The sequence below is a fragment of the Felis catus genome, chromosome A3 (genome assembly GCF_018350175.1).
Source record: "Felis catus isolate Fca126 chromosome A3, F.catus_Fca126_mat1.0, whole genome shotgun sequence".
Classification (NCBI taxonomy): Eukaryota; Metazoa; Chordata; class Mammalia; order Carnivora; family Felidae; genus Felis; species Felis catus.
In genome coordinates this window covers 104712750-104740371 of record NC_058370.1, presented here as the reverse complement: position 1 = coordinate 104740371, position 27622 = coordinate 104712750, and the positions used below count along the sequence as shown (strand labels likewise).

The 27622-nt window shown below is 58.3% G+C and overlaps 1 protein-coding gene and 1 long non-coding RNA gene across 3 annotated transcripts in view; both read right to left on the bottom strand.

The window, feature by feature from the left end:
* KCNIP3 (potassium voltage-gated channel interacting protein 3) overlaps positions 1 to 23735 on the bottom strand; it is an 86309-nt gene extending 62574 nt beyond the window's left edge. Inside the window, exons 1-2 of one of the 2 annotated variants that reach the window (XM_003984274.6) lie at positions 23582 to 23735; positions 11378 to 11543 (exon numbers count right to left, since the gene is read on the bottom strand). In XM_003984274.6, the coding sequence (XP_003984323.2) occupies positions 11378 to 11543; positions 23582 to 23680 (265 nt within the window). In that variant the 5' untranslated portion in view covers positions 23681 to 23735. Of the gene's footprint in view, positions 1 to 11377; positions 11544 to 16632; positions 16651 to 23581 lie in introns of those variants that run through there. The other variant, XM_045054618.1, reaches the window with a different exon arrangement.
* On the bottom strand, positions 14039 to 16411 carry LOC123384540. Its single transcript, XR_006595782.1, has 2 exons — positions 15536 to 16411; positions 14039 to 14171 (listed from the first exon to the last, which is right to left on the bottom strand). It is a non-coding gene; the product is annotated as an uncharacterized LOC123384540 (long non-coding RNA).
* Positions 23736 to 27622: the final 3887 nt, after the last annotated feature.

Below are 27622 nucleotides of genomic sequence, written 5' to 3'. Positions count from 1 at the left end.
ATGGTCCCTGGAGGTAGGGCGCGTGTTTCTGCAGAGCACCCTTGGACCCTGTGGAAGAGAGCTGGGGAAATGCATCTTCAATGTCCCTCTTCCTCCTGCCTGGAGAGGGGAGTATCAACAGTTGGGAGATGAGGTCAAGGGGCATCCTGAGCAAAGGAAGGGAGCCGGCATTGGTCCGGCCCCCAGAACCAGGCGGGAAGCAAGGTGAAGAAACAGTGGAGATGCCCAGGACCCCACCTACACTCCGCCTTCCTGCTCCACCTTTACGCCTGAGACAAGTCAGCAGGGGGGGTGGGGGGGGGGAGATCCCAAAGCGAATGAGGAGCTGGAGCTCTGATATGGGCCAGAAAGGATTCCCTGAGTATTTGCTAACACCTAATCCCATCAGGTCCGCAATTCGGTCCGCAATTCCACAGTGCAGACCGGAAGGGTCAGGGGTGACCGAGGAACCCCGCTTCCTCTGGCTCGCTCCTTACGTTGACATTGAGCATTTGTGTTTTAGCAGCATCGCAGCGTTCACACCCAGCCTGCCCTTGGCCTCCTTGCACCCCCACCTACTGTGACTCCCAGAACCAGCACCCAGGGCTGGAAGGAGCCCAGAAGCAGGCCAGAAGGCTAAGCCTTTGTGGGTTTTGTTGTTGTTTTGCCAGATGAGGAACCGCAAGACTAGGGAGGCAGACTGCACCTTTGGGTGACACAGACGTGCAGCATCTCCCTCCTTTCAAGGCAGAGACACACAGAGGGAGTGAGAAACGGCCCCCATGAGCCTGCGAGTGAGTCAGCCTTGAAAAAGGTGCATGAAGCTACCAGGCAATAAAGACTCCCATCGACCGAAACCCAATAAGCAAGGGGCCTTGCTGACTCTCCTGCTGGCCCTGTGTAGCAGACACTCGGACACCTGTCCCCCCGGGGACAGGTGAGGAGCCAAGGCTGAGTGTGGTCGGGAGAGGTACTCACGATCGCTGGCTGCCAGGTAGGATCAACTGGTAGAAGGAGCTAGTGGGGTCATGGCCGGGGGCTTGGTAACTCTAGGCGCATCCCTCTGCCACCAAGCCTGGCCCCCAGGTGCCTCTCCTCCCAGAGAAGTGGCCCGCCATCTGCCAAGTCCCCTCCTCCCCCACCGTGGCTGCCTGGGGCGGGGAAGGTGAGCGGCTGGCAGACAAGGCTAAGAGGCATCATGAGCCCAGAGTTTCCACTTCTTTTGAAAAGCTAGCTTACGACCCAGGGCTTCCATTTCCTGCAGCAACATTGGCCTGAGTCCCACCACCGAAAGGCCCCTGAGGTCGCCACCCCTGCTTTAGACTCAGCCCTCCATCCCATCCCCTGCTGCAAACCTTCACTACATCAGAGTCCTGTCTTCTTACTCTACAGATCTGTTATTGCTTTTGAGTATTTAAAACCATTATTGGGGCGCCTGGGTGGCGCAGTCGGTTAAGCGTCCGACTTCAGCCAGGTCACGATCTCGCGGTCCATGAGTTCGAGCCCCGCGTCGGGCTCTGGGCTGATGGCTCAGAGCCTGGAGCCTGTTTCCGATTCTGTGTCTCCCTCTCTCTCTGCCCCTCCCCCGTTCATGCTCTGTCTCTCTCTGTCCCAAAAATAAATAAACGTTGAAAAAAAATTAAAAAAAAAAAACCATTATTGGGGCGCCTGGGTGGCTCAGTCGGTTGAGCGTCTGACTTCGGCTCAGGTCATGATCTCCTGGTTCACGAGTTCGAGCCCCGCATCGGGCTCTGTGCTGACAGCTGGGAGCCTGGAGCCTGCTTCGGATTCTGTGTCTGCCCCTCCTCTGCTCACACTCTCACTCTCACAGATAAATAGACATTTTAAAAAATTCTTTTTAAACCATTATTATTCGACCGACTTTGAAATGATTGACGTGATTGATGACATGTGCAATTTTGTGTTTTTATTCTTCTTAAAATATTATCCTTGGACAAGGATTTAGCGTACAGACTTTGTACCAGGTGCTCAGGACAAGTTCCCCTGCCCTCAGAGAGGGGACAAGAGTCAGGCTTTTCAGCCCAGTCCCGCCCAGTGTTGACACATTGTCCCTCAGTGTCTATGAGCATCTTTGGGCAACAGAAGTATTTTTGATCTCTGGCTAAGCTAAAAAAGCCAACATGTCACGTGTCTACAGTGCTACATGTACATGTCTTAGGGATTTAATTTGATATCTCTTCAAAAATCATGTGATTTCTTCAGCCTAATTCCCTTCATAGCCCGCCAATCACAGGATGAGACAAAAGGGTCCAGAAGCCCCGAGCTGTCGAGGGTCTCTCCTTTCAGCGTCTGGAGCTCCTGACACCACCTTCCCCGGCGCATCTCGCCAACAAAACGCCAGGTCCCCACGCACGGAGCCCCTCGCCCTATGCCTGCCTCCTGGTCCCCAGGGCTGATCCTGGGGGTCCCGCTTAGCCCTTGAGCGCCCACTGTGGGGAGGGGCCGAGCAGAAGTGGCGCCTGGCCCGTGGTGCTGTCGCTCCCACGTGGGCTCCTCCCCAGGCCTGAGCCTGACAGCCCCCCTGTATCCCTACCAGAAATTCCAGGTTGGTTGGTATTTATAGATTTTGAAAGGTGGCTGTCACTGAGCAAGCCCTTTCTTTAATCCTCACTGCAGATGTCACATGTCTTTGATGGAGGAGGAAGGGGCTCTCGGGTGGGGGAAGGGAGGAGGAGAGAGGCCGGGGCAATGGGGTCAGGGTGTGCAAGGCGGGTGGGTGGGCGGGCGCCAGAGCTTCCTGCTCCCTCCCAGCCCTGGCTGGGCCGAGTCCGTCTGTCCGTGCACCTTGGAAAGGAAGCGCCCTCCCACCTCCTTTCCCTCCCCAGGCCCTGGCTTGGCAGTGGCTGGCTGGAGGTCAGACGGCAGGGTTCCAAGCCAGGGGGTCCCTTCTAGTTCTGCCCTCAGGGCCACTGCCCCCTCTGATGGCCCCTGCCTCACTCAATGCAGGGGCAGTAGTCCTGAGTCCCAAACCTGCTTCTTGCCGCTCCCTTCACCGGTCCTGCCAAAGCAGCCCTCACCTCGAGCCAGGTTCCCAGAGATGAAGCGGAAGAAGAAGCTGATGATGTCTCCCAGGTGCTTCTTGCAGCCGTGGTGGCACTCCTGCAGCCTCAGAGCCGCCCCCCGGGCTGGTCCGGGGGTCTCACCGTGCCCCGCCACCCCTGGGCCTGGCCCCATCCTGGGGGCCCCAGCTCCCGCCCTCGGCTCTGCCTGACCAGCCACAGTGCAAGCTACCCCCAGCCTGCCCTGTTCTTCCTGCCTGCTTCCCCCGACACTCAGAGCCTTCCTGCTAGAATTCTCTCCCTCTCCCCGCTCTAGTCTGTCTCTCCAGGTTGAGAGCAACCTGACCCTCAGGGTCCTGGCGTCTCTGGCCTAAACTTCCCTTTTCTGTCCTCTGTCCTCTGTCTCTGCCTCCTGCTCTCTTAGCCTTTCCCAAGACCTCCTGCCCACTCAGCCTCAGCCCAGAGCCCCCAGGGGCTGGCCAGCACCTGCCAGCCCCACTGCCAGGGTGGGCTTCCTGGAGCAGCCCCTAATCCTACCCCCAGGCCAGGCCCTTCACCTTGTGCCTGGCTCTGGCTCCTCTCGACCCCGCAACTCACTCTTCCTGGAGGCAGAAGGGCTCCTGCAGCTTCCTGGGCTGAGAAGGAGGTGAGAGTGGGGGTGGGCATTGCCCCTGAGCTCCCAGCACCAGTGGAGGAGGTGCCATTGGTGTGATATTTGGCATAGGGTGTGATCTCACTGCAAAGGGGCCTCACCCATATCCCAAGGCTTCTCTGCAGCCAGAAAGGGAGTAGCCTGCTCCCATCCAAGCTTCTGCATGGTGGGGACAAGAGGGAGGGATAGGGGCCCTGGGCAGAGCTGGGGGATGGGTAGAGCCCTGGCCTTTGGCTATTTCTTGACCTCTGATCTCTGCTCACCGACGACGCCAAACCACAGCCCCGTCGGTGTCTCTATAGAGTAGAGAATGGGGAGATGAAAAGGGGTCCCTCTGATGAGGAAAGTAGAGGAAGACAAGTATGACTAGAGCAGAAACTGCTGACCATCCCCCCGCCCTCAGATTCCTCGGGCACCTGCTATGCGCCAGGCACTTTTCTAAGGTCCCTCCGGCCGCCAGCGTATTCAGTCGTCAAAACAACCTTACAAGGTACGTGTGGCCGAGAGTGGCACATGAGTGTTCGTTCTCCTTCGCTTCTCCGCCTACAGAATTCAGATTCTGTTGGAGGTGGTAATGTGCCCACCTTAAAAAAAACTACCACTCCCCCACCTCCCTTGCAGTCAAGGTGGCTCAGTTGTGGCCAGTGAAATACAGGCATGCATCTTCCAGAGATTTCTATGATAGTGTTGCTTTCCTGATGTAGGCACTACCGTTTCCTCCTTCCACCCAATTTCTCCTTCCTCTTGCCTAGAACGAAGGCCATGATAGCTGGAGCCAAAGCAACTACCTTGTGGCTGTGAGGGAAAGGGCAAAAACAAAAACAAACAAACAAACAAACAAACAACCCCCACAAAACACAAAGAGCCCCAGAGACCTTGATTCTGACATCCCCAAGCTGCTAAACTGAGTGCCAGCCACTGCTTGGCCCAGATTTCTCAGATCTCTGTCTACATTAAGCCACTGTTATTTGGGGTTTCTGTTATATGCAGGGACAGCCAAGTCAAAACATTCCCTCCAAAGTGAAAGACGAACTTGCACCTTGCCCTCCCAGCGGGTGAAAGGAGGTGCAGTGTTGGATGGGCCTTCCTGGGTACCGCAGGTCAGCGTGCCGCGGCAGACCGTGTGCTTGGCTGACAGTAAGCCATGGCTGCGCAGCAGCTCAGGCTGCCTGATGACCCTGCGCGCTCACTGGCACACGCTGGGTTTAAGGCAAGGTGGCGCGCTCCCCAAGGCCAAGCGCAGGCCCCCTGTAGGAGCGTTCCGTGCTCTCCCCGGGGCTTTCGAGCAAAGCCCTGTTTTCTTTGGCAAAGATCTTTTGACATGCAGCTGGCGGCTCGCTACTGGGCTCGCATGGACACGGAGGACGTGCCGGAGGGACACCAGGTGGCCGTGGACCTCCGTGCCCATCAGGGGCTGAGAATCGACCTCTCCCCCAGCTCGGAAGGCCTGTGTGCGCGTAGCGTTCCATCACCACGTGCAGGTGCTACGTCGCTATGCCTGAGCGCAGGGCCGGAGGGTCTGGAAGGCCCAGGCAAGTGTGTACGAAGTGACTCAGGCCCCCCTGGGGCCTGCTGCTCGGCCAGCTTCCCCTCAATCCACACCAGTGGCCCCGCGAGGCGTCCCTAAGGCCATCTGAAGAGGAAGAACGTTCACACGTAATTTCTAGACGGAGCTGCGAGAAATGCTGGCCGCAACTCGAGGCTGACCTGGTGGCCCACTCAGCAGGGAAGGGTGACGGGGAAGGGGAATCTTTGTGGCGGGCAGACTGTTGAATACAACTGCTTGCCCACACTGCCTGGAAGAAGAGATGGCCTGGGCATCATCGCTCATGGGCGGTTGCGAACCATTTGTTCCGGGATCAGGGAGGAGAAGGAAGGAGATGCCAGGGGGGGTGACTGTTCTCCAAAGGGCGCCCAGACCCGAGAAGGAGCTCAGTAGTCAGGTGGACAAGATGGCCTGTCGGCCCGTATTCCTTGCTGCCTGGCACTGCTCGCCAGCAAAGTGCCGTGTGGACTAAGATTACTTATGGGTTCAATACAAGAACTTCTCACCAGGCCGATGTGGCTACAGCCGTCGCCAAGCACCCAGCCTGCCAGCAAGGTGACAAAGCCAGCCACCAGCCAGCAGGTCGGCTACATCGCGTCCCCTGCATCCTGGCAGGGACAAACCACTTATCCTCTCTGGAGCGGACACTCATTCTGCGCATGGACCTTCCCTCCTGCCCGCCCTGCTTCTGCCAACACCATCACCCCTCACAGTGTCCCACACACCATCGTCACTGACCAAGGGACTCATCTGACAGCAAAGAAGTGTGGCCCAAGGCCAGCGTTTGCGTGACCCACTGACCTTATCTGGTTGCCCAGGCCCCGGAGCCGCTGACCTCACCGAACAGTGGAAGAGGCCACGGCAGACCCGGTCCCGGCACCTGCCACGCGGTTATGCAGATGCTGTCCCGTCAGATGCTGGATGTGCTACTGAATATGCTGCTTCTCCGGCAGAACGAGGGATCCAGAAGCCAAGGGAAATGGTACCAGTGGGTCCTCACGCCCCCTCGCTGCGTTTTTGTTTCTCATCGCCAATACTCTGGGCTCTGGGTTAGAGGTGTTGGATCCCAAATCAAGAAGGCTTCCTTAAGGGGCGCCTGGGTGGCGCAGTCGGTTAAGCGTCTGACTTCAGCCAGGTCACGATCTCGCGGTCCATGAGTTCGAGTCCCGCGTCAGGCTCTGGGCTGATGGCTCGGAGCCTGGAGCCTGTTTCCGATTCTGTGTCTCCCTCTCTCTCTGCCCCTCCCCCGTTCATGCTCTGTCTCTCTCTGTCCCAAAAATAAATAAAAAAACATTGAAAAAAAAAATTTAAGAAGAAGAATGCTTCCTTAAAGGGAAACACCAGTGGACCTGCTGGACCGGAGGCTGAGGCTGCCACCTATCTGGAGCTCCCCACGCCACTTAGACCATCTGACATAGTGGGTGTTGGGTGGAAAAATGATCCTGATCATCCAGGGGAGAGGGTTCTACAGCTGCACGAGGTGGGGGAGGGGAGCGCTAGGTCTGAAATCGAGTGAATTCTCCAGGGACTTGATTAATACTGCCAAACACAGGGATAAAAGTTAGTGGGGTGTTATAGGCAGGAAGGCCAAAAGCTCAGGTCGCCTCAGGGATGAGAGTTTGGATCAGTCCACCAAGGACTCTTAACTGAGGCCTCTGTGGTGGTTTACGGACTGTTACAAATTTCCTACAACAACTCCGTGCAGAGGCAGTCTGTTTCCCTTTCCCTCCAATCTGGGCTGAGCTGGGGACTTGTTTTGACCAATAACATTCAGTGGAAATGATGCTATGTGAGTTCTGGAGCCTAGGCCTCAAGAACCTTTCTGTCTTTTCGTATTGGAACAGCCCCTCTCGGAAGCCAGCCCCCTTGTACACTGAGACCGCCGTGCGGTGAGGAAGCCTCAGCAGCCCTGGAGAGGCGGATGGGCACTGAGGTACCACACGTGAGTGGAACCTTCTTGGCCCAGCCCAACCACCAGCTAAACAAAGGCAAGTGAATCGTCACGATCAACGCCATGTGGAGTAGAAGCGCCATCCAGCGGAGGCCCGCCTTCATGCCTCACCCACAGAAATGAGAGAAAACCAAATGGCGGGATTTGGGGCTATTTTGTTGGGTGACAAAAGGGTAACTGAAACATCCCTCTCTCAACTTGGGGTCTGGACTCAACACACTCTCTCCAGAGAAATCCTCTTCGCCAATCATCTCCCCCGCAGACTCCAACCACTCAACTTTCCATACCTTTGATGAGGGTGAAGGCTTCAAGAGCCACGTGGCCAGTTTCCAGATAATTCCTGGCATCTCAGTTGGAAGCACAATGTTGTGCATATCTTGGTGCTTCAAACGCATTAAAATTCTGTCAGCATATATTTAGATATCCTTATAGATTACAGACAAATCAATTTACTTTTTTGTCCTCAGGTCTGTCTACCACCACTCCATTTATCGGGGTACCAGTGGTGATGGCAGCTTTATGACTTTACATGGGCTTGACAGAGGCAGAAGTGTGTACCCAGAGATGGACGCAATGGCTGAGTTGGGTCTCCACTTTGGAGGAGGGGGCAGGAGTGTGTCCGTTTGCGTGAGGAACGGTTACACGTATCACACAGGCGCATGTGGCTGCCTCTCCAGTGTCCCTACCGGAACGACAAGGGACGTGGGGGCATTCCCCGGAGTGGCCGGCAGGGCCCTGGCCTCGCCACATCCAGGTCTCCTCCTCTGGTCTTCTAGAGTTTCTGTGAACTTCCCACCGGTCTAGAGTAAATGCCTCTCTGGACAAAACGGGCCAGCCTGGACTCGGTGGTCTGTGGCCAAGACCCCAGGTTATTCTGTGGGTGGTATTACTGTGACAGCTTTATAGTTGAAGAATCCCAGTCCTACTGCCCTCATGGGGAGCCACACTTGAGGAATGGGTCTATCCAGTTGGTAGCCTAGCCCAGCTCCTGGAGGGTTGTTCTGGTATCCTGACAGGAAGGATGTTTAGACGCTGTGGAGACATGCAGAGCAGGTCAGAGTCCCAGAGCCCTCTGGTCCCTGAGGACGAGCCCCCCAGTATTGGTGAGGGGCACACTTTTCAGCTGGGGACGGGGGCTCCTCCATGCTGCCTGCCCTGTGCTCCCGGACTCCCGGGCCCATCTCAGAGGCCACCACTGCAGGCTCCCTCCCGACTCCACACGGGGGCCTCCAGAAACCAGGAGGGACGGACGGCCCGGCACAATGGCAGCTGGCCTAGCCCTTGCCCTCTTGACTCTTGGCCCCTGAGTGCCACCCCCTCCTTGACACGGTGGCCTAAGCCTCGGGCATATCCCTATGTTTTACTGGGCCTTGGCTTCTCCCCCCAAGCTGCCCCAGAAATGTGTCTCTGACCTGCTTCTTCTGAGTGGAAAAACCCCTGACAACAAGGGTGCAGTGTCTCGGCCTTGTGGCCGCTTTCCACGGGTACCCGCTGCCCAGGACACCGCGGCTGGGCCCTGCTGAGCTCAGGGGCCGGGCAACACTGAGCGACACCTATTGTTCTCTGCACCCAGAGCCCTTGAAGTCTCCTGAAGGAGCAGAAGCATCTCACTTCTGTACGGTTCAGCATTTCACATGCACACGAAACCCTCAGTGTGACCGACCCAGTAGTGGCATCCTGGAGGGACACACAGAGGGCATATTTGGACTAAGGAGCTTGGGGCCGGGAGCTACGCCTAGTGGAGACAAGGGGTGCACCGGGGTCTCGGCCTCTCAGTCTGTGGGGGTGGCCGCTGCCTCCAGAGATCCCTGACGGTCCCCGAGAGAGAAAAGATACGGAAGACACACATCAGGGTGGGCATCCTGCCTGGAGCACAGGGAAGAAGCTCCAGAACCCTCGCTCAGCCCCTAATATCCTGTGACCCGCGGAGTCACGTGACCTCCCTGAGTTTCAACCGACTTTCGTAAAAAAAACGAGGCGTCCGCAGCGCCTTCCTCACACAAGGAAATAGGATCTTGTTTTTGCACGTTTCACATACCCTCGGAGCGCCTGGCGTGGTGTCTGATAAACAGGTTCACGCAGGGGAAGGCACCAGGCTGGGCCTGAGCCATGGGTGGGGCCCCGGCCCGGCTCCACTCCCCTCCACCGCCCCCCCCCACACTCCGCCTCCCCATCCTGCCCCCCTGCTCACGGCTATGACAAGTCTTTAGCAAACACATCCCGATAGCTCAGCACAGCAATTAACCTGAAAGACCCTGGCCTCCAGGAACCCGCCCCGAGCTAAAGGTGGGACCTGTGGGTGCGGCCCTCTCAGCCCCTCTCCTTGTGACCTTGAACACACCAAGCCCGCCTCCAAGCTTGCTTCTCTCCATGCCCACCCACACTCATGGGTGCAAAAAGCCTCAGCCGGGAGGTGGCACATCACACTCCAGCCTGATGCTTCGTGCCTCCAAATTGCAAGTTGGAGATGGGGCCCAGCGGGCGTGAAGCCCCAGGGTGAGGTGGGGGAGCTGGATGGAGAGGATCAGGGAGGGAGAGACACCGAGGTGCTGTTCTTGTGCTATGCCAAGAAAAGCCTGGAGGGGGCGCCTGGCTGGCTCAGTTAGTAGCACATGCGACTCTTGAACTGGGGTGGGGATCAGGGGTCGTGAGTTTCAGCCCCGCCTTGGGTGTGGAGCCTACTTAAAAAAAAAAAAAAGAAAAAAAAGAGAAGCCTGGGGTGTAAGGCCAGTAGGGCCTTTGAACCTCAAGCAACACAAGCCGTGTCAGTGGGAGCAGACCGAACCCGCGGGTGCACACAGCTGGCCACACCGCAGCGCCTGGGCTCACCTCTGCCCTTGGTTTCCATCTCGACAGAAAATGGAGTTGTTTTTGCCCTGCTGCAGAACAGACAGCACTACAAGGATGCGAGCTTCCTGGGTGAGCTGTTTGCATGAACTTTCGGCGACTTCACGTTTCTGCCACGTGCAAAAACCTATCCTCCCATCGTTGCCCCGAGAAGTTGGGGAGCACACGTGGACCCCACCTCTGTATTCACGTGCACTCGTGCTTCTGTGAAAGGCCTGAGCACGGAAGGGGGGGGGGGGGGAGGGCCGGAGGCAGATGGCAGCAAGCAGCACAGATGGGCAGGGGCTCTGGGGGCAGCGGAAGGGAGGGGCTGGGCCCGTGCCGGGAGCACCCTGAGTGGGGTTGCGGGTAACGGACAGGGGCCTGGTAAGTGGCAGCCCCTTCCCCTCACACACTCCGTGGAGGTGACCGCCAGCCGCTTTGCCTGCTACAGACCTGGGCCATCCCCTCCCCTCTCCTCCCATCAAGCCTGGAAGCCTGAGGCCATGATCGACGCCCATTCTCCGGGTCAGAGGGACTGAGGCTCCCCGGAAATCACGCAGAGAGGGCTGTCAGGGCTCAAGTCTGCCCTTTTCCTTAAAGGCAAAGCGGCAGACTCTGCTGCACGCCTCGTGCCTGTGATCACACGCGTGTGGGTGTGCACGCGTGGCTGCGAGGGGTGTGTGTGTGCGCCCACATGTGCATGGGGGGGGCGGCGCAGGCTTGTGTGTGGCGGCGGCACAGGTGTGTTGGTTGGTGTGCACCGTGTGGTGGGTGCGCCCGTCCGTGTGAGGGCAGGAGGGGCTGCGTGAGGCCACCTCCGCATCTCTTGCTCTGTCACGCTCAGCAAACATCAAATATCACCACGGGCAAGCGCCAGGCAGCCATTTGCTGCGTTCCCTCAGGACCACCCGCGGTGCGGCACCCCCCCCCCCCACGCCCCCGTGAAGAGCCGGCCCCAGCCCCTGGGGTGCACTGGGCAGGACCAAAGAGGGGCTGGGGCGGGGCCTTCTCCTCACTGGGCCTCCTCACTCATTGCCGCCCATCCTTTTCACAGAGGACTTAGGAAGGACGCGTGAGCAGCCCAAGGTTACCCGCTGAGGGTGGGCAGGGCGAGCTGGGCCTGTCAGATGTCGACGCCTGGCTCTACCTTCCCAGTGACCTCGGTGGAGTACCCCTGCGCGGTCCCGATCCTCTGTCGCCCCCTCCACGGGTCCTGCTTTGAGCTCAGTGCCTTGCTTGGATTGACGGGGAAAAAAGCACGAATGAACGGAAAGCGCCATCTCCCAATCTAGGCAGAGGTTGGGGTCCCAGGGTGGTCTGAGCCCTGGGATAGAACAGAGCGCACAACAGATGCCCCACCCCCACCCCTGCCCTCCCTCCCAGCCCGCCCCAGCCCCTACCTGAGCCCTGTGGGGCCGCACTGGACAGGATCCACTTGACCAGGCAACACCGCATCAGGGCCTGGCGGGTGAGCCGGGGCCTCTGCCACTTGACGCCCTCCTTCTTGCTTAGCGGTGTGCGCCCGGGATCCCCCAGGAGGCTGCCATCTGACACCTTCATCACTTCCTGCAGCAGGAACAGGCAGAGCAGCCCTGAGCCCTTGCTCACTGAGAGGACCTCTGGGCCAGCCCCAGCCTCGCGGGCAAGGTCGACCTTAACTCCGCCAGCGTCTTGACCTCCAGGCGTGCATGCCCAGAGGTCCCAGCTCAGCTGGAGAGTTCCCAGGGCACTGCTGACCCTGGTACTGGTCGTCCCCTGCCCCCCTCTCTCCAGGAGCTCTCAGCCGCTGCAAGCCAGAGGCAGCTTCAGGCACATACAGTGTCCACGAGAAAAGCAGCCCGGGTGCTCCAGGATGACGGCATGACATCCAAGGCCGCTCTAGGGCTCTGGGCGCTGTGTGCCTCCTACGCACAGTCCCCTTTGGCCACACCGATCTACGCGGGGAAGACACCACTCTTCTCCATGTCGGCACAGTCCAGTGAGCCCCACCCCCACCTCAAGAGCCAGCTACCAAGTCACCTCTCCCAGGCAGCCCCCCAGCTTCAAAAACTCGGGGATCTGGCCCGTCCTTGTGTTCTAGTTCCCTAACAACACGGCTGTGCCGTGACGACTCGCTGAAGGAACTCCCGGACGAGGGCAGGGCTGGGGGTTTCCCTACTCTGCACCCTGGCCTGGCATATAGTGGGGCCCCCAGAAGGAGGGAGGTGAGGGTCCACATTCGCTCACCAAGCCCCCCATCCTGGCACAGGCCTGATTGCCAGAGACCATCGTCCAAAAGCCCTCACTGGACTAGAGCCCGGACATGGGAGTGGATCCACGCAAGGTCACACAGCCAAGTCAGGTTTCCTCGCTTGGCTCCTGAGCCCTTCATCTTTTTCACCTTGAGGCAAGCAGAGGTTGAAAGGAGAACCGGGCGATCTCCCCCGCGAGGGGGCACATCGATGGAGCCCTCTACTCCAAGCTGTGCAGCCGTCGAAAGAAGCAACTCGAACAGGTCTGGAGGAATCCTAGAGCGGGGAGCCGTGGAGGGAATGCTGGGAAGTGGGCTCCTTGTCGTGTGCGGCAAGGGACGGTGGCCACGGTGGCCCCTCCGGACATCTGCTGGGACTAGTTTGCTGCCTTTGTGAGATGCCCTCCTGCTTGGGATGGCTGTGCCACGGGTGCGGCCTGGCCCATTGGGCCACTGCCATAGGTAGCCCCCAGGCTGCCATAGGTAGCCCCCATGACGCATGGCCTGAGTGCCAGTCGTGGGAGGAAGCGCCCCTGGGTGGGCACTAGTTCTGAGCAGGTGGCCAGGACAATGGCCACTGGGGTGGTGAGTTGGTGATATCCTTCCAGGGTCGTGGAATTTCACGCGTGGTACCTTTGGACAGTCCTGAAAAGTATGTGTCTCCCCAAATAAACAGATGTGCAACTGGCCAAGTTCTGCAGACACAGGGCCCCACACGGCCCCTGCATCGGTCAGCTGTCAGGCGTAAGAAGCAGAGACTGACCCAGGCTGATGATAACTGGAAAGGAATCAGCAGTGGGGGGGAGGGGGGGTCCCAGGCCAACCACAGTCCCCCCCAGAAAGGACAGAGGGCAAGGCTTGGAAGACAAACCAGAGCAAAGAGCAAGCAAAGGGACAGCCAGACCTCAGCCACAGTCACCCCCTGGAAGAGGGCAGCCAGGTCAGCCAGAGCACGTCTGCCTCTGCTGCTGAATACACTGGCCCCTGCTGCTGGCCCCGCCAGCCTAGAGGCTCTGGGCCTGGGACCCCCCCCACTGGCCTCATGGTACTGCTGCCCCCAGGACCTGGAGGCTGCTGTGGGGGGCCTTCTCAGCTGGGTCGCTAGTTCAAGGTCAGGAGTGGAGGAATCTGACTGTCCCAGCCTAGATCGTATGCCTAATCTCTGGCTACGAGAGGAGCCAGGAAAGCAAGCATCTGGACTTTAAGCCTCTCTCATGTGCTCAGCAGGGGCTTTCCTGAAGAAGAGGTAGAAGAAAGTCCCCACAAATGTCCCCTAAACTGTGGAGTTTGTGCAAACGCCCAGGTGAGGGGAAGGGGTGTGCTGCATTCTCCAGTTAGGCAGGAGAACCCTCCAGGGGCTGGGTTGGCTCAGGGCTCCAGGAGACCCGTTCATATTTAGGGCTGGACAGTCTGCCTCCCGGCCAGCTTTTGATGAAGTGGCCGCCTAGACAGGGTGACATCCACACCCCTTATCCTCATTTCTGGAGCCTTCCCAGTTGCAAGTGCCGTCTCTTATAGTCACCCTCCAAGCCACCTCCCCAACACCCATGCTCAGCAACGCCCCCTACATTTCCTTCCCTACTCCAAGGCTTGCCCTGGCAGTGAGAGGGGTCAGTGGTGCCCAGAGCCGCAGCAAGGGTGAGCACACACCATCCTGGTGGGGCAGAAAGAGGGCGTGACAGGGGTCCCCAGAGGTCTCCCAGTGCCAGGGATGCTGCGGGAGGTCCCCTATATGCACATGCACATGCCCATGTACACACAGGTCCTGCCCAGGCTGTGTCAGAGAAGCATCCTCTCCATTATTAATGATCTTATTCAGGAGAGAAATGGCCTCAATGAATAAAGTCTTTATTTCAGTCCGGGAGCGGGGAGGGGGCAGATTGGCAGCTGGTGTTTGGTTACTTCATGAATTCTTTGCTGTAGGCTCTGCAGCTAGGGTCAGCGGAGAACGTCAGAAGGAAACACTTCAGTGAGAGCATCAGAGCCTCTGTTGGGATCAGGAGCTACCTGCTGGGACCCCCTCTGTCTCAGGACAGTGCTGGTGCTGGCTCCTCATGGAGCCCCCCGCTAGTCACGGGGATTCTGTCCTGCAGCCCAGGCCTAACTAATGTGGGAGAGATGCAGCCTGGGGCCCAGGGTTCTGTCCTCCAGGGAAGGCTGGGAGGGCCACAGGCGGGGCTGAGACCTCCCTTTGTGCATTTCATTCTGGGCCTCGGGGTCATGAAAATCCCACGAGGTTGGCAACGCCACTCCTGTCTTAAAGATGAAGAAACTGGGGCGCCTGGGTGGCTCAGTCTGTCCAGCGTCTGACTTTGGTTCGGGTCGTGATCTCGTGGTTCGTGAGTTCGAGCCCCGCGTCGGGCTCTGTGCTGTCAGCACGGTGCCCGCTTGGATCCTCTGTCTCCCTCGCTCTCTGCCTCCCCTGCTTGCACGCTCTCTCTCCTCTCTCTCTCTTTTCTCAAAAAATAAACATTTTTTAAAAACAAAAATAAAGATGAAGAAACTAAGTCCAGCAGAAGTTTGGGGGCATGCCAGGGCCACACTGTCCTTGGGGTATCTTGGTATCGGTCACAGGCTGTACTGCTCAGGCTTCCTGGGGTTGTGCCCTGGAGAGGCCTTGGAAGTTGGGGAGGGATTCCCAAGCCGCCTCACCATGTCAGACTAACAGTCTGTCAATGTCCCGATGCCCTCCTGGACTGAGGAGCCCCAGTGTGTGTGTTCTCCCTGGTGCAGAGAGTTGGGGACAAGAGTGGCAGGAGCCCTGTCCCCTGAGCCTGTGCCCTGAGCCCTGCTTAGGAGGGAGGAGACCTATGATGGCCTTCCCCTGTGAAGTGGCTGAGGGGTCCTCGCAAGGAGGAGAGGAGGGGCCCACAGTGACTGAGACATGGTATGGCCACAGACCTTGGGGGAGGGCAGGAGGAGGGACAAATGACCCAAGTGACCGCAGGCCATCCCCATGAATCTTTGACACCTGTCTGGGAGAGGGTCCGACCGGGCTGTCAAGAAAGTTAATGGCCACCCTGGGATCTGGAAGCTCTCAGGCACAGAAGAGAGGGAGCCCTGAGAGGGGACATATTACCACCCTTACCCCGAAGCTGCCTCTGTGCTAAGAGGTGACAGAATTGAGGAGAGCTGAGTCAGTGAGGAAACTCCAACACAAATTCAATCCCCTCCCACCCCTGCTAAGGAACCACCCCCCTCCCCCCGTGGCTTCCGCTGCATTTCACACAAAACCCCAGTGCCTTGGGCCTGCCTCCAAAGCCCTACTCAGGCCTAAGCCCTGCCTGCCCCTGGACTTCCTGTCTCATCTGCCCACCGCCAGCCTCACCGTGCTCTGTGCTCTTGACACATACGGGGCAAGTTCGCACACCACCTTCGCACCGCTGGCCCCTCCACCTGCACCTTCTATCCAGGATCTCCCCATATTATGTCTCACAACCACACGTGATTCTTCAGTGACGTCAGTAAAGCTTCAAGTGAAAAATATTGCCATATATACAAAAGAGAATACATATATATATGTGTGTGTGTGTGTGTGTGTGTGTGTGTGTGTGTGTGTGTATACGAAAAGCTCAAGAAATATTCACAAATGACTGGGGTGAAAGTCCCCTCGTGCTCTTCATAATTCACATGAGAATTTCTCTCTTCCCACTCTTGCTTGATCCTGGCATCATTTCCATAGGGGACAGAGCCATCCCTCCATCCTCCATGGGCCCCCAGGGGTGGCCAGGATTGGGTGACAGGGACCTATGAAGCCAGAAGACCTGTGCCCCGAGGTCACACGGAGTCCCCAGTGGCACATCTAGCACATGTGGGTGTTCTGGGCCACGTCCCAGAAATGGCCCTAGGCTGGCCCTAAGCTGACCCTGGGGACCTCAACCTAATTTGAAGTCCACAGGGTCCCTCAAGGGCAGAGACCACAGGTGGGCAGGGTCATTCCCTGACAACTCCGCGCTGAGACTCACAGCTCCTGTCCAGCCAGATGGGTCAGGAGCAGGTCTTAGCTCACCTCCAAGTCCAAGTCTGTGAAGAGCAAGGGAGGGACAGAGAGGACATCAAGCTGGCCATGTACTTGCTACGGGCCAGGCACTGGGTTTGTGTAGAGACTCAGATTTGATGCTCACATCAACCTATTGAGGCTCCTTAGACCCTCCTCCAAATCACCCCGCTGAAGGCCAAGTCCCATAATAGGCTCTTTCTCACACCCTCTTACCAAGCTTGCCTGGCTCCCTGCGGTGTGTGTGTGTTCTCTCGCTCAAGGTCAATGAGGAGTCAACCTAACTGTTCAACTTGTCCTGGTGGCTCTGGCTGGAGGTCCCGGGTTCCAGGGGGTGGGGCTGTGCCATTGGGCACCTGGGAAAGGCTTCCCTCTGGTTTGGGAGATGACTTAGACTCTGGGAACCCAGACCGCCCCTCTACCTTTACCTCCTTTTTTATAGAGATGAGGTGTGGCTCCAGCTCAGAGTCCCAGCAGGCTGTGGGGATGGGTGGGGGTGGGGAGTGGAATTCGGTGCTGTTGTTTCATGGCAATGTTATGGTTACCTTCTACTTCATCAACACCTACCCTCTTTCCATTTACAATAACCATTTCAAGATCCCCCTCAAGGGGAGCCTGGGTGGCTCCGTGGGTTGAGCACCTGACTTCCGCTCAGGTCACGATCTCGCAGTTCATGAGTTTGAGCCCTGCATCGGGCTCTGCTCTGACAGCACACAGCCTGGTTAGGATTCTCTCTCTCCCTCTCTCTCTCTGCCTCTTCCCTGCTGGCTTGTGCACGCACACACTGTCTCTCTTTCTCAAAAAATAAACATTTTAAAAATAATCATTTTATATTAACTATATATTGAAATGATAATATTTACACTGGGTTTGATAAAATACATTAAAAGTAATTGCACTATTTAAAGAAAACTTTCTTTAATGTGCCGACCTGAACATTTAACACGAACCTGTGGCTCACGCTACGTTCCCATTGGCTAGCACTGTTCTAGATGGTTCTCAGACCTGCCGGTTGGAAGCTTTGGGACAGCCTCCTCCTGCCAGGGCACACCCTGATCCTAACTCCTCTCTCCTTCTCAAGTCCCAGCTAGGGTCAGTCAGATTTGTTACAGAGAGGTGGCCCAGTGGAGTATGGAGGAAGGCTGGGGGACAATGAAGGAGGAGGCCAACTCGGGGGGCTGCCCGAGTCCGGGGGAGGAAGAGGGGGTGTTGAGCCAGGCCCAGGCAGTGGAATGGGTTGGGGGGGGATATTAGTGGGTATTTAGGATCTGCTGTAGATGTGGATAGTGGTGAGGGGAGGCGAGGTGACTCCTCAGTAACTATGACACCTATCACCATGGAGACGAAGAAACAGACCGACCCCCTCATGCCTTCCAGCTGCCCCAGAGTGACATCTGGACTTTCCACTAGGAACACCATCACCTGAGAGTTTTCACCACACCACAGAGAGGGGCCAGATCATTTTAAATAAACTACAAGAACCTGGGCCAGCACGTCTCACCTGTGACTCCCCACTCCCTGTGGTCAGCTGCCCTGCTCACTGCCCTGGGCACAGGGGGCACAGCTTCATCCTGTGGGGACCCAGCCCATCTGGTCAAGCCACTGGGGTGCACCCAGGTGAGACCTTGAAGCAACTACTTCTGTCTCCGTGGTTCTCATCAGCTGGGCTCCAGAGAACCCCCGAAGTGAAGCCCAGAGGCGGCTTGGCAGAGGTTGCCTGTGCACATGGGGAAGCATGTTGGGGAGGGGGGGGTTGCATGGCTGGAGGCAAACCCCAGTTAAAACATCCAGGCTCCCTCCCTCCCAGGTCATGTCATACAAGCAAATGCACGGGCGAAAGGCAGAGCTAATCTCCCCCAAATATTTACAGACATTTATGGATGAGAAATAGCACGAATGGTCGCATAAGGAGCACTGGGACCCACCGGATGCTGGCTTAGAAGGCACGCTCAGCCAGGGAGGGGGATGTCAGGGAGGTTAATGTTATTTCAGCCCACCAAGTACAGTGGGAAGAGGTCTGCAGTCAGCCAGACAGGAACTTGAATCCCAGGTCCTCACCTCCTGGCTGGGCAGCCCTGGACAAAGTACTTGACCGTGCTGAGCCTCAGTTTCCTCATCGGTAAAATAGGGAATAATAATATGCCTTTATAGGACCGTGGGGAAGGTTAAATGAGGGAACATACACAAAACCCCGGCAGGAGCACGGTTATCGATAGTCTTCATCCTTCCGATGCCGAGTAAGGCCTGCTGCCCAGGGCAAGGGTCAGGGCCAAGCGATGGCCCAGGGGCAGAGAGAGAGGGAGCAAGAGAAGATCCCAAGCAGACTCAGTGATATCAGTGCAGAGCCGGATGCGGGGCTCGAACCCACGAAGGAACGGGCAGATCATGACCTCAGCTGAAACCAAGAATCTGACGCTTAAGCTTAACCAACTGAGCCATCCAGGCGCCCCTGGGCTGCTCTATTTTTATAAAGCTCCTCAGTAGATTTGACAGTGCAGCCAAGATTTAGAGGGCTCATCGCACCAAATGGGAAGTTCTAGACCTTGTCTGTGGGAGGAAGGGCTCTCAGGTTCTCAATCTCCCTCCCCGCCTCCCTCCTAGGAAGGCTGCCTCAGGGCCAAAGTCTGGGTCAGCTGGGGGGATACGGAGAGCTGCTCAGATGTGGGGCTGATTGCCCCCCGCCCCCAACCCTGTCCTGGGGACAGCAGCGCAGGCGGCTCACTGAGCAACCACTCCTCATTGCTTGCTCTATTTCCATCACTTGAGACAGATGGCAGGAAATGGCGGTGGGCGTCGTGTCGTGCAGGCCCCAGGGATTTGGGGTGGGGAGGCTTTGGGGAGCCTCGATTCTCCACCCACCCCTGGGTACCTACAGATGCAGGCCAGGCAGCCAGCCTTGTGAGGAGGGAGCTGAGACTGTCCTGAGTCCCTGCCAACACTTGCACTCGCACGCACGCACGCACGCACTGGAGCAGGGGAGGGGAGGGCTGGGTCGTCCCTGCCCTTCCTCTGATGGCTGCCACCTGGGCTAGGACACAAGCTCCCCACCTGACCCTTGCTGTGTAGGCAATGAGGGTGTCCCATTAACCCAGGGGTGGACTTGACCTGATCACTGACAGCATTCTCCTGCTGGAGTGCCCTTCCCAGGCTCTGCTCGGGATTCAGAAAATAGTAACATTGACACTCCAACCATTTATGGAGCTCTTGCTATATGCCCGGGCTGTGCTAAACAGGCTGGTGTAGGATCTCATTTATCTAGGAGGTGGATGATATTTCCCGCAAGAAAATGAGGAGACCATGGCACAGAGCAGCTAACTAACTTGTCCAAGGACGCACAGCTAATGCATGAAGGGGCTGGGTTTGAGCCCAGATCTTCCTAATGCAGAGCCAGGTTAACAGCCAACAAGGTGCAGCCATGTTATCGCCCCAGGCCACCATCGTCTCCTGGCCAGGGCCCTTTGAATACCAAATAGTGGAGACGGGGCTCTGTTCTGTAACAAGCCAGTGGGCATATGTGTGTACATATGGGATGGGGCATGAGATCTGCCTCCTGGCGCTTTTGCTAGTGTCCCCCCGCCCCCCACCTTTACCCCCAGCCTCCACTGGGCAGCACAAGGTACCGACCTCGGGGGAGGGCCCAGCACAGGCTATGAGTGCATCTAGGCCCAAATGGGGAGACTGAACCTCAGAGAGGGGACGGACCCCGCCCAAGCTCACAGGGTCAATTGGGTGGAGTTGGCCATAGAGTGCCCATCTTGAGAGAGGATCTTAAAACAGAGTCAGGGTGGGCTGGGCACAGGGGCATGGCACCAGCAGCAGGTGGACTCGGGTTTACCCCTTGCTTGCCCTGGAGGTGCGTGCCAGGGGGCGGGGGCAGAGCTGGAGATGAGGCCAGTGAAGACCCGTGTGGGCTTTGCCTGGCTGAGCACGGCACAGGCCCATGCCTTTGGGGTCGGCGGGGGGGAGGGGGGGTGCTGGACAGAGACCTGAGGCAGGAGACCAGAGAGGAGAGGCTGGGCCAACTGGGAGGTGGGACAGGCCCCCTCTCGGCTGTCCCGCCAAAGCTCAGCTTAGCTCCCCCTCTCCAACTCTGGCACCTGCCAGCCCCCTTGGTTCTCTCCCTGTCATGTGGCTGCTTTGTGGCACTCTAGGACGGGGGCTGATCGCAGCTGACAGATGCACCTGTTCAAGGGAAACCTCAGCTGGGGATGGGGAGCTGGGTGGGGGCACAGTACACAGCGACTTACCCCCCACTATGCCCTCCTTCCTGTCCTGTTTCCTTCCTGCCCTTTGTCTGGAGGACCAGCTAAGAGGACTTGCCAAGTTCTCTCTCCTCTACTTTCTGTGCCTTGGAAACTAAGGTTGCCCTTCTCCCTCACAGAGGCCACATTCAGGGCTCCGCAGCTGCTCCTGGGCGTCACCAGAGATGCCTTGGAGCGGGGTGGGGAGAGCAGATGGGCCCCAAGCCAGCCTGAATCAGCTGAGCACCTCCCACTCCTGTGGAAGATTTGGATAAGAAAAGGGATCCTGATTTCGAAAGATTGGGATCCTTTCCTTTGCAGTTCTGGATCTGTAGCCCGGAAAGGGACCTAGGGCTGGCCCAAGGTCACATGGCTAAACCAGGGGACATGGCCAGGGGTGGGGTCTGGCTTGCGTGCTCACTGAAGTTTTCAGAAGGAACAATGGGCCACAAACCCATGGAGCCAGCCCCCAGCTGGGATGGGGCACTCCCTCAGCTTCCTGCTTACAAGAATGCCACTCTCCCTTTGTAGTCTTTTCCCAGGACGTCCCCAGCCCTCCCACCAAGCCCTAGGGAACTAGGCTTTGGAGTAAGAGGGATCAGGGTTCGGATTCCAGCTATAACACATTTCAGCTTGCGATCTAGGGCAGGCCTCAGTTTCCTCATCTATAAAGTGGGTACAATACCAAGAGCTACCTTGTGGGCTGCACGGGGGTCCAGGGAGACAATGCAGGTGCAGGCCCTGCTGGAGAGGCCAGGCAGGGAGAAGCCGCCACCTCAGCGATCCTGCCCCTCAACCTGCCCTTCTCTCAGACCCCACCTGGGCAACAGTCGGAGGCACTTCGCACCCTATCTCAACTCGGGGCTTTGATCTCTATCTTTGAAAGTGGGTGAGCAAATTCGGGCCCACCTCCCGTAAGAGGCCTGCAAGAAGGTTGGAAGCTGGGCAGATAGCTGTTCCTACTGTATAGGCCGGGCCACGAAGACATCACTCCCTGAAAACCTAGGACGGCAGCTCGTGCCTGCCACGGGAGACCCTGTGGTTCTGTTTGTTCCTTTCCCCTAAGAGCTCGCGGGGTTCACGCTGCACAGGCTGCTCCCCTCTCTGAGCCTCAGGGTCTGCAGAAGGGGAAGGGGCAGTGCCTGCCTTCCTGGGGCGTCATAAGGATCCACAAAGGACTGGGTAGTGCATGGAGAGGCTAAGGGACCCATGGGGTGTTATTGGGGGCAGCCACTGACCATGACTGACAGGCAGCCGAGGGCAAAGGAGTCGGGCCAACACCAGCCTGTGCTCTGAACTGCGGTCCCGGCTAGAGAGGAAGATTATTTTCCCCAGTCCCCCTGCTGACCTTGGTGAGGGACTCAGTGGTGGCTTCCCTTGGGACCTCTGTCCCTGCCTGGCACCCGCTCCAGTCTCTGGCCAGGCCAGCCACAGGAAGGCCACCGGCAGGCATAAGGCACAGTGAGATCCTCAGGGGCCTGGGAGCCTGCCGGACTCTGCTCACCAGGCAGGGGAAGGGAGTGAGTGACAGCCGGCAGGTAGGGCCAGCAGAGGAAAGGAAGGACTGTCTCCCGTTTGGTGGATGGAGCAGGCTTGTGTGCACCTGTGTGCGGCCTGAGTCTAGAAACCCCTCCCTCTGTGTGCGGGCTGGCCGTGCGTGCAGCACAAGCCAGCTGTGGGCGCAGTCACAGGGCACGCTTGTGTGGTGCGTACTATGCCTGCACAGGACCTGTGCTGGCTGTGGCGTGTGTGTGTGTGTGTGTGGTGAGTGCAGAGCACATATGCCGGTGACAAGGCACTAAGTTTCTCCGCTTTTGCCCTGGAGGCTGCTGGGGGGATCCGCGATGACAGGAGAGAAAGCATCTTTCAACGCGCCCTGTCGCCATGCTTGAAGGGTTTCATGTCATCACCGCTGCTGGTCCTCCTGTCGCCCCTGGGAGCTGGATCAGAGAGGCCGGGGGTGGCCCAGGCTCTGGGGAAGTGTGGCCTGGAACTCTGGGCTGCTTGTCCTCATGGGTGAAAGAGAGGCAGGAATCCACCTCTGGGGGGCGGGGCGGGGGGGGGGGGGAGGTGAAGGTCGGGGGAGAGTGCAAGATGTCAACCCAATGTCTCTCCTTCCTTGCTCACAAGACCCTGATTTTATTTGAGTCATTTTGCCCGTCCTTCTCTCTACTTCCCGCTGCCTACATGTGCTGGCTGGAGCTCCAGCAGCCATGTTGGACTTTAAGGTAACCTCAAGAATGGAAGCCAGTGAGACAGATGGAGCCTGAGTCCCTGCTGGCCGTGGGGTCTCCGTGCCAGCCCTCTGTTGCCTCCCTCTGGACTTGAGCCTGAGAGAGAAACGTGACCGACCCTGTTCAAACCTCTGTCAGTCGGGGGGCTCTGCTACGAGCGGGCCAGATCCAAGCCTGGCGCCTCTTCCTTCTTCCCGAGCAAGACTGTCCCAAACATGTGAGGAGCTTGTAAGGCATCAGGACAGATTTTTCTGAGTGTGGGATTCTGGGATTCAGCTTTTTTCCTTTCCCTCCTTCTTCTTCTCTTAGTCTTCAGCCTCCCAATACTCTGCCACTAGCTCGTGAGCTCTATCCCAGGCATATTCCTCGCCTGCTCTCTTCCAACCTCCCAGCAGCCCCGCAGAGTGGGAACTATTAGCATGTGTCCCTGTTAGGGGGCTCCTAAGCCCTGCGGGAAGTGGCCGTTCGTGAATTATTTGAACAATTAAAAGATGTATTCATGGCCCTGCCTTCAAGCCTAGGCCACCCCCTCCCAGCACTCAGCCTTCCCCCACCGGTGGCGGTGGCGAAGGGCTGGGGGCCCAGGCTCAGGGTCAGCCGCCCTGGCACTTGCCCCAGGGACCCAACTGAGCAGGACCAGCCACCTGCCTGACCCCAAGCTCCTCCTCTGTCCAACTTCTATGCCACAATCACCTAAAGCCTCTCCAGTCCACAGGGGGCCCCAGAAGTCTAGCCTCCCAGACAGGACAGCCCAACATTTACTTTTCCAAAAGTGACCCTACAGGGAACAACAGGGCTCGAGGTCAAAGGAGGAAGCACAGCAGGGCTCCCCGGTCCGGGGCCACCCTCGGAAGCCCTCGCTCCCCACCCCTGAGCGAGCCCCCAGCCCCTCCGGCGCCTACCTTCGCCCGCTGCATCCTGGGCGCTGAAGGAAACTGTTGCCGGCCTCCCCTCTTCGCAGCTGAGAACAGGACTGCCGGGCCGGCTGGCAGCTGCCTCATGTTTGCTTGGACCCAGACGTAATTGCTACGGGCGGCTCCTCGCCCGCCCCCTACCCACCCCTCCCTCCCCGCCTGCTTCTCCCCGCTCCACCCCTTCTGCTCTGCCTCCTGCCTCTCTCAATCCCTCTCCCTCCCTCCCTCTCACTCTCTTTCCCGCCCTCCCCCTCTCTCCCTCTCTCCCTCCCCACCCCTCTCTGATAATTCTCAGTCCCCCTCCCGGGCTCTCTGTCCCACTCTGGGTATAAATGGTTCCTAATCCTTCCCTCTGAGCCTGCTGAAGCCCCTTTTGCCTGGCTCTTGGCTCTCCCCTCTGCTCCTGTTGTGAGGCTGGCGTCTCTCTCTCTGCCTCCCCCGCTGTCTATCTCTTTCTCTAACGCACACACCCTCTGCTCCCCTACCTTGGTCACAGGAGGGTGGAGTGGTGGGTGCAGAGAGCCTCCGCTGGGAGCGGAGGGGGGTGGGAGGAGAGCTCCAGCGCCGACGGGGTGTTGGGCAGGGAGCCTGGAGAGCCTCCCCTAAGGCATTTCCAGAACAGGCCAGCCCCTCCCCTCCCTGCTTCCCCCACACAGAGACAACCTCGGGTCATCTTAGGGGATACGGGCTGCGAAGAGGGATCTGGCTCCACCGAGGCTTGGGGTCTTCCTGGTGCCCCTCCAGCTGCCCTGCAGACATCCTCCGGCCACCCCTGGTGCTGGGGCATCCTTTCTAGGGACACCATTCTGGGTCGCTGGGTTGGAAGCGGCCGCCCTGATGGGGGCTCATCACTGGAACGGGTGACAGCCACCAGGACCACATTATGTAGGTCACACACAGGGGTCCTTCCAGCTCTTTCGTGTGTCCCTCCACCTTCAACTGCCTCCCTTTTACCCCACATGGGGCCTTGCAGTGGGGAGCCCTCCTGAGCTCCTTATATTGCCAAGACAGCCTGTCTCTCCAGGGCCTGTCCTCTGTCCCCAGCTGGGTCCGAGGTTGGGACCACATCAGGGAGGCTGGGGGACCTTGCCAGATCTACTGGGAGATGGCGGAAGTGGAGGAAGGGGGTGAGGGTCCCTGAGTTGGGGAGGGGATCCTTCCTGCCCCTCAGGAGGGCAGAGTCCTGGCCACTTGCTCAGTCCCGGGAAACCACCCAGGAGCCAGGTGCCCAAAACCTCCGCCAAGTTTCCCTTTTCTGCACCCCGAGGAGTCAGCCTGTGCCAGTGGTTCCCATGGAAACAGAGCCTGAGACACCCCCCTCCTTTGCAGCATGCATGGGAGCACTTGCCCTCCCTTGTCTTTTTTTCTTTTCCTTTTTTTTTTTTTTTTTTTAGCCAGCCAATTAGCTCCAACTTTCAGATCCTCTGGGGAGGAAAATAGTCTGGAGCTGTTGACCCACTGAGGCAAGAAAGACTGCTTCCGGCACAGGAGACAGCCCAGGGGTCCTGTCCTGCCGGACAGGCTGGACCTCAGGCCAGGAGCCCCAGGAAGAGGGTGAGAGGCTGTCTGTCAGGGGCCAGGCTCTCTGGGGCCAAGTCCTTGCGCGCTCCACCTGTATTCTGAGAAAGCGCCCACAAGCAGGGACTCACTGAACATTCTGTCTTCACAGTGGCCTTGGGAGGAAGGCCATTATCTCACTTTGCAGATGATGAAAGAGAGACCCCAAAAAGTTACAGTATTTGCCCAGGGTCATAGGCTAGAAAGTGACAGAGCCGGTACACGGAGCCTGTTCCTTTCATCCCAACGTGACCAGGTGGATCCCGCCCCGCCTTGTATGTTTCACACATTAGCTAGGAAACACCTACCACGTGGTCCAGGGTAGGCCTGGCCTTACCCGTGGCATCGTGTGAGGAGGCTGGACCAAAGAAGCCCCCTGGCCAGACCAGCACAGCCCTCCGCAGAATCACCCACATGCTACCTGGGACGCCCACTGAACTTTCACTACTCAGGATGCCTTCTTCCAAGGTAAGGAGCTTTGAGCTGCAACAAAACAGGACAGCTGCCCTCCCCTGCCAGGCCCCCATGCCCACGGGCCTTGGGGACCTCCCACTGCAGCTGCCTGCTGGCAAGGATGCGTCCCTCACACAACACTCATTTGGACCACGTGTGCCCCTTCCTCCACTCTCCCGCCCCCATGCCCTGAGGGCTATTCCGGAGCCCCAGGCCCTTCCAGCTGGGTCCCTCCACTGGACCTTTGGGCAATGCAGGAATGAGACAGGGCAGGAGGCAATGGAGCTGGAGACCGTCCAGGAGCAGGGCTCCTCGCTGGGCCTCAGCAGGGCCGAGGCGCGGGCGGGCGGGCATCGGGCACCGGCAAATTTTCCCCAGGAGGGAGTCTGGGAGTTTCCAAAGATTCTTTGGCAGTGTATCAGACCCAAAAAAGGTGAAGAAAGGTTGCAAGACAGCCTCGCCTTGTGGGCTGCAGACACTTCAGCCTGACGGATTTCAGCTGTGGTTTTCTTCACATTGGCCCGGAGGAGGGGGAACCCAAGGATGGGGGAATTTGGAAGGGGGAAAGGAAGGGATCATTGTAAGCCCTGGGGAAGCCTGCTTCGTTGGGTTACGTTTGAGAGGAGGCAGTGGTGAGCACCTTCAGGTGGCCAGTCCCACCTTGGTAAGGGACTCACCCCACCTCCGCCCGGGAGTCTTGGGGTCTTTCGGACCTTCCTCAGTTGTTGCTCACAATTCTCTCCACTCCAGTCCCAAGTTCAAAGCCCTCGTCCCTGGGCGCTCCCAACCTGACTCCATGGAACCCCCAGTCTATATCTTTTTCCCTTGGCCCTTTTTTGGGGGGCCCCTGGTTCTGCCGGCCCCTGGTCAAGGGGGTGGTGCAGGGAGAGAGAGAGAGAGAGAGAGAGAGAGAAAGAGATTGAGATCCTCAGTACAGTTTCAGGGTTTGGGCCCTCACCCCACCAAGAGCCTCTGTCTGTGAGCAAGGCCCCCCTGGGTGGAGATGAGTCTCGCCACACCTGCGGAATCCCCACCTCACAGGCGTTCAAGAAACGTCGGCTGCCCCCTGGTCGCCACAGCACTCAGGGTGTCACCATGACGCTGAGCCAGCACAGCTGTGGAATTGCAAAGCTACCGTCACCTTATTTGTGTCTTCCACGGGTCCTTGAAATCTCTTCTGCTGCCCACCCTCCAGCGGGGGGGATGGAAACCCAGGGGGCCTAGGAAGCTGCTTGGTGGGGAGATGTCACGGTCCTCCATCACTTCACCTGGCGGTAGGGTGGCACCCGTGGTCGGCAGGTGGCGGGGGCTGTGATTGGGCAGGAACAGGAGCCGGCCTGGAACCGCGCTCTGGTTTGGGAGGTTTAAGCTGTACCTGTCCTCCTGCAGGCAAGTCCACGGGGCCCCAGAGCCGGGCCACCCCCCTGACTGGGCTCTCATGTGGGCCCCAGGGGGCTCTCGTCCCTGGTCGGTTCACTCCTCAGGCAGCCTCCTGGGACCTGGCCTGAGAGCCCACACTGACCCCCTCGCACGGTCCGTCGCCTGGGCCAGCAAGCCTCTCCTTGGCTCTGTGGGCAAAGCAGCCAGCCTGTCTTCTGCTCTCTAGAGTGTGCAGGTGGAGGCGAGACATCAGTCCACTGGATTTCCCAAATTGCAGGGGACACCGTGAAGCTCTCTCTGAAGCTTGAAGCGAAGGGTGGGCGTCCCACACCCTCCTCGGACTTAGTTCACCTCAACATCTCCCCGGTCTAACCTCAGCGATGGACGCTTGGGTGTCCTCAGTGTGGCGAGGGTTCGGGTCACCGAAATTCTGCATCACTCGTGGGCGGAGGTCAGGGCTGGGGTGGGGTCATCTCTGCACACGCCCCACTCTCCTCTCGGGTACAGCAGTGTTTGGTCAGCATTTGCAAGCTGGGGGAGTGTGACTGCTCACTGCTCCAGGAGCGGCACAGTCAGGACGTGCACGGAAGGATGGGGGACCAGGAGGAAGAGGCTTCAATCCGGTAGCGCATGGTATGT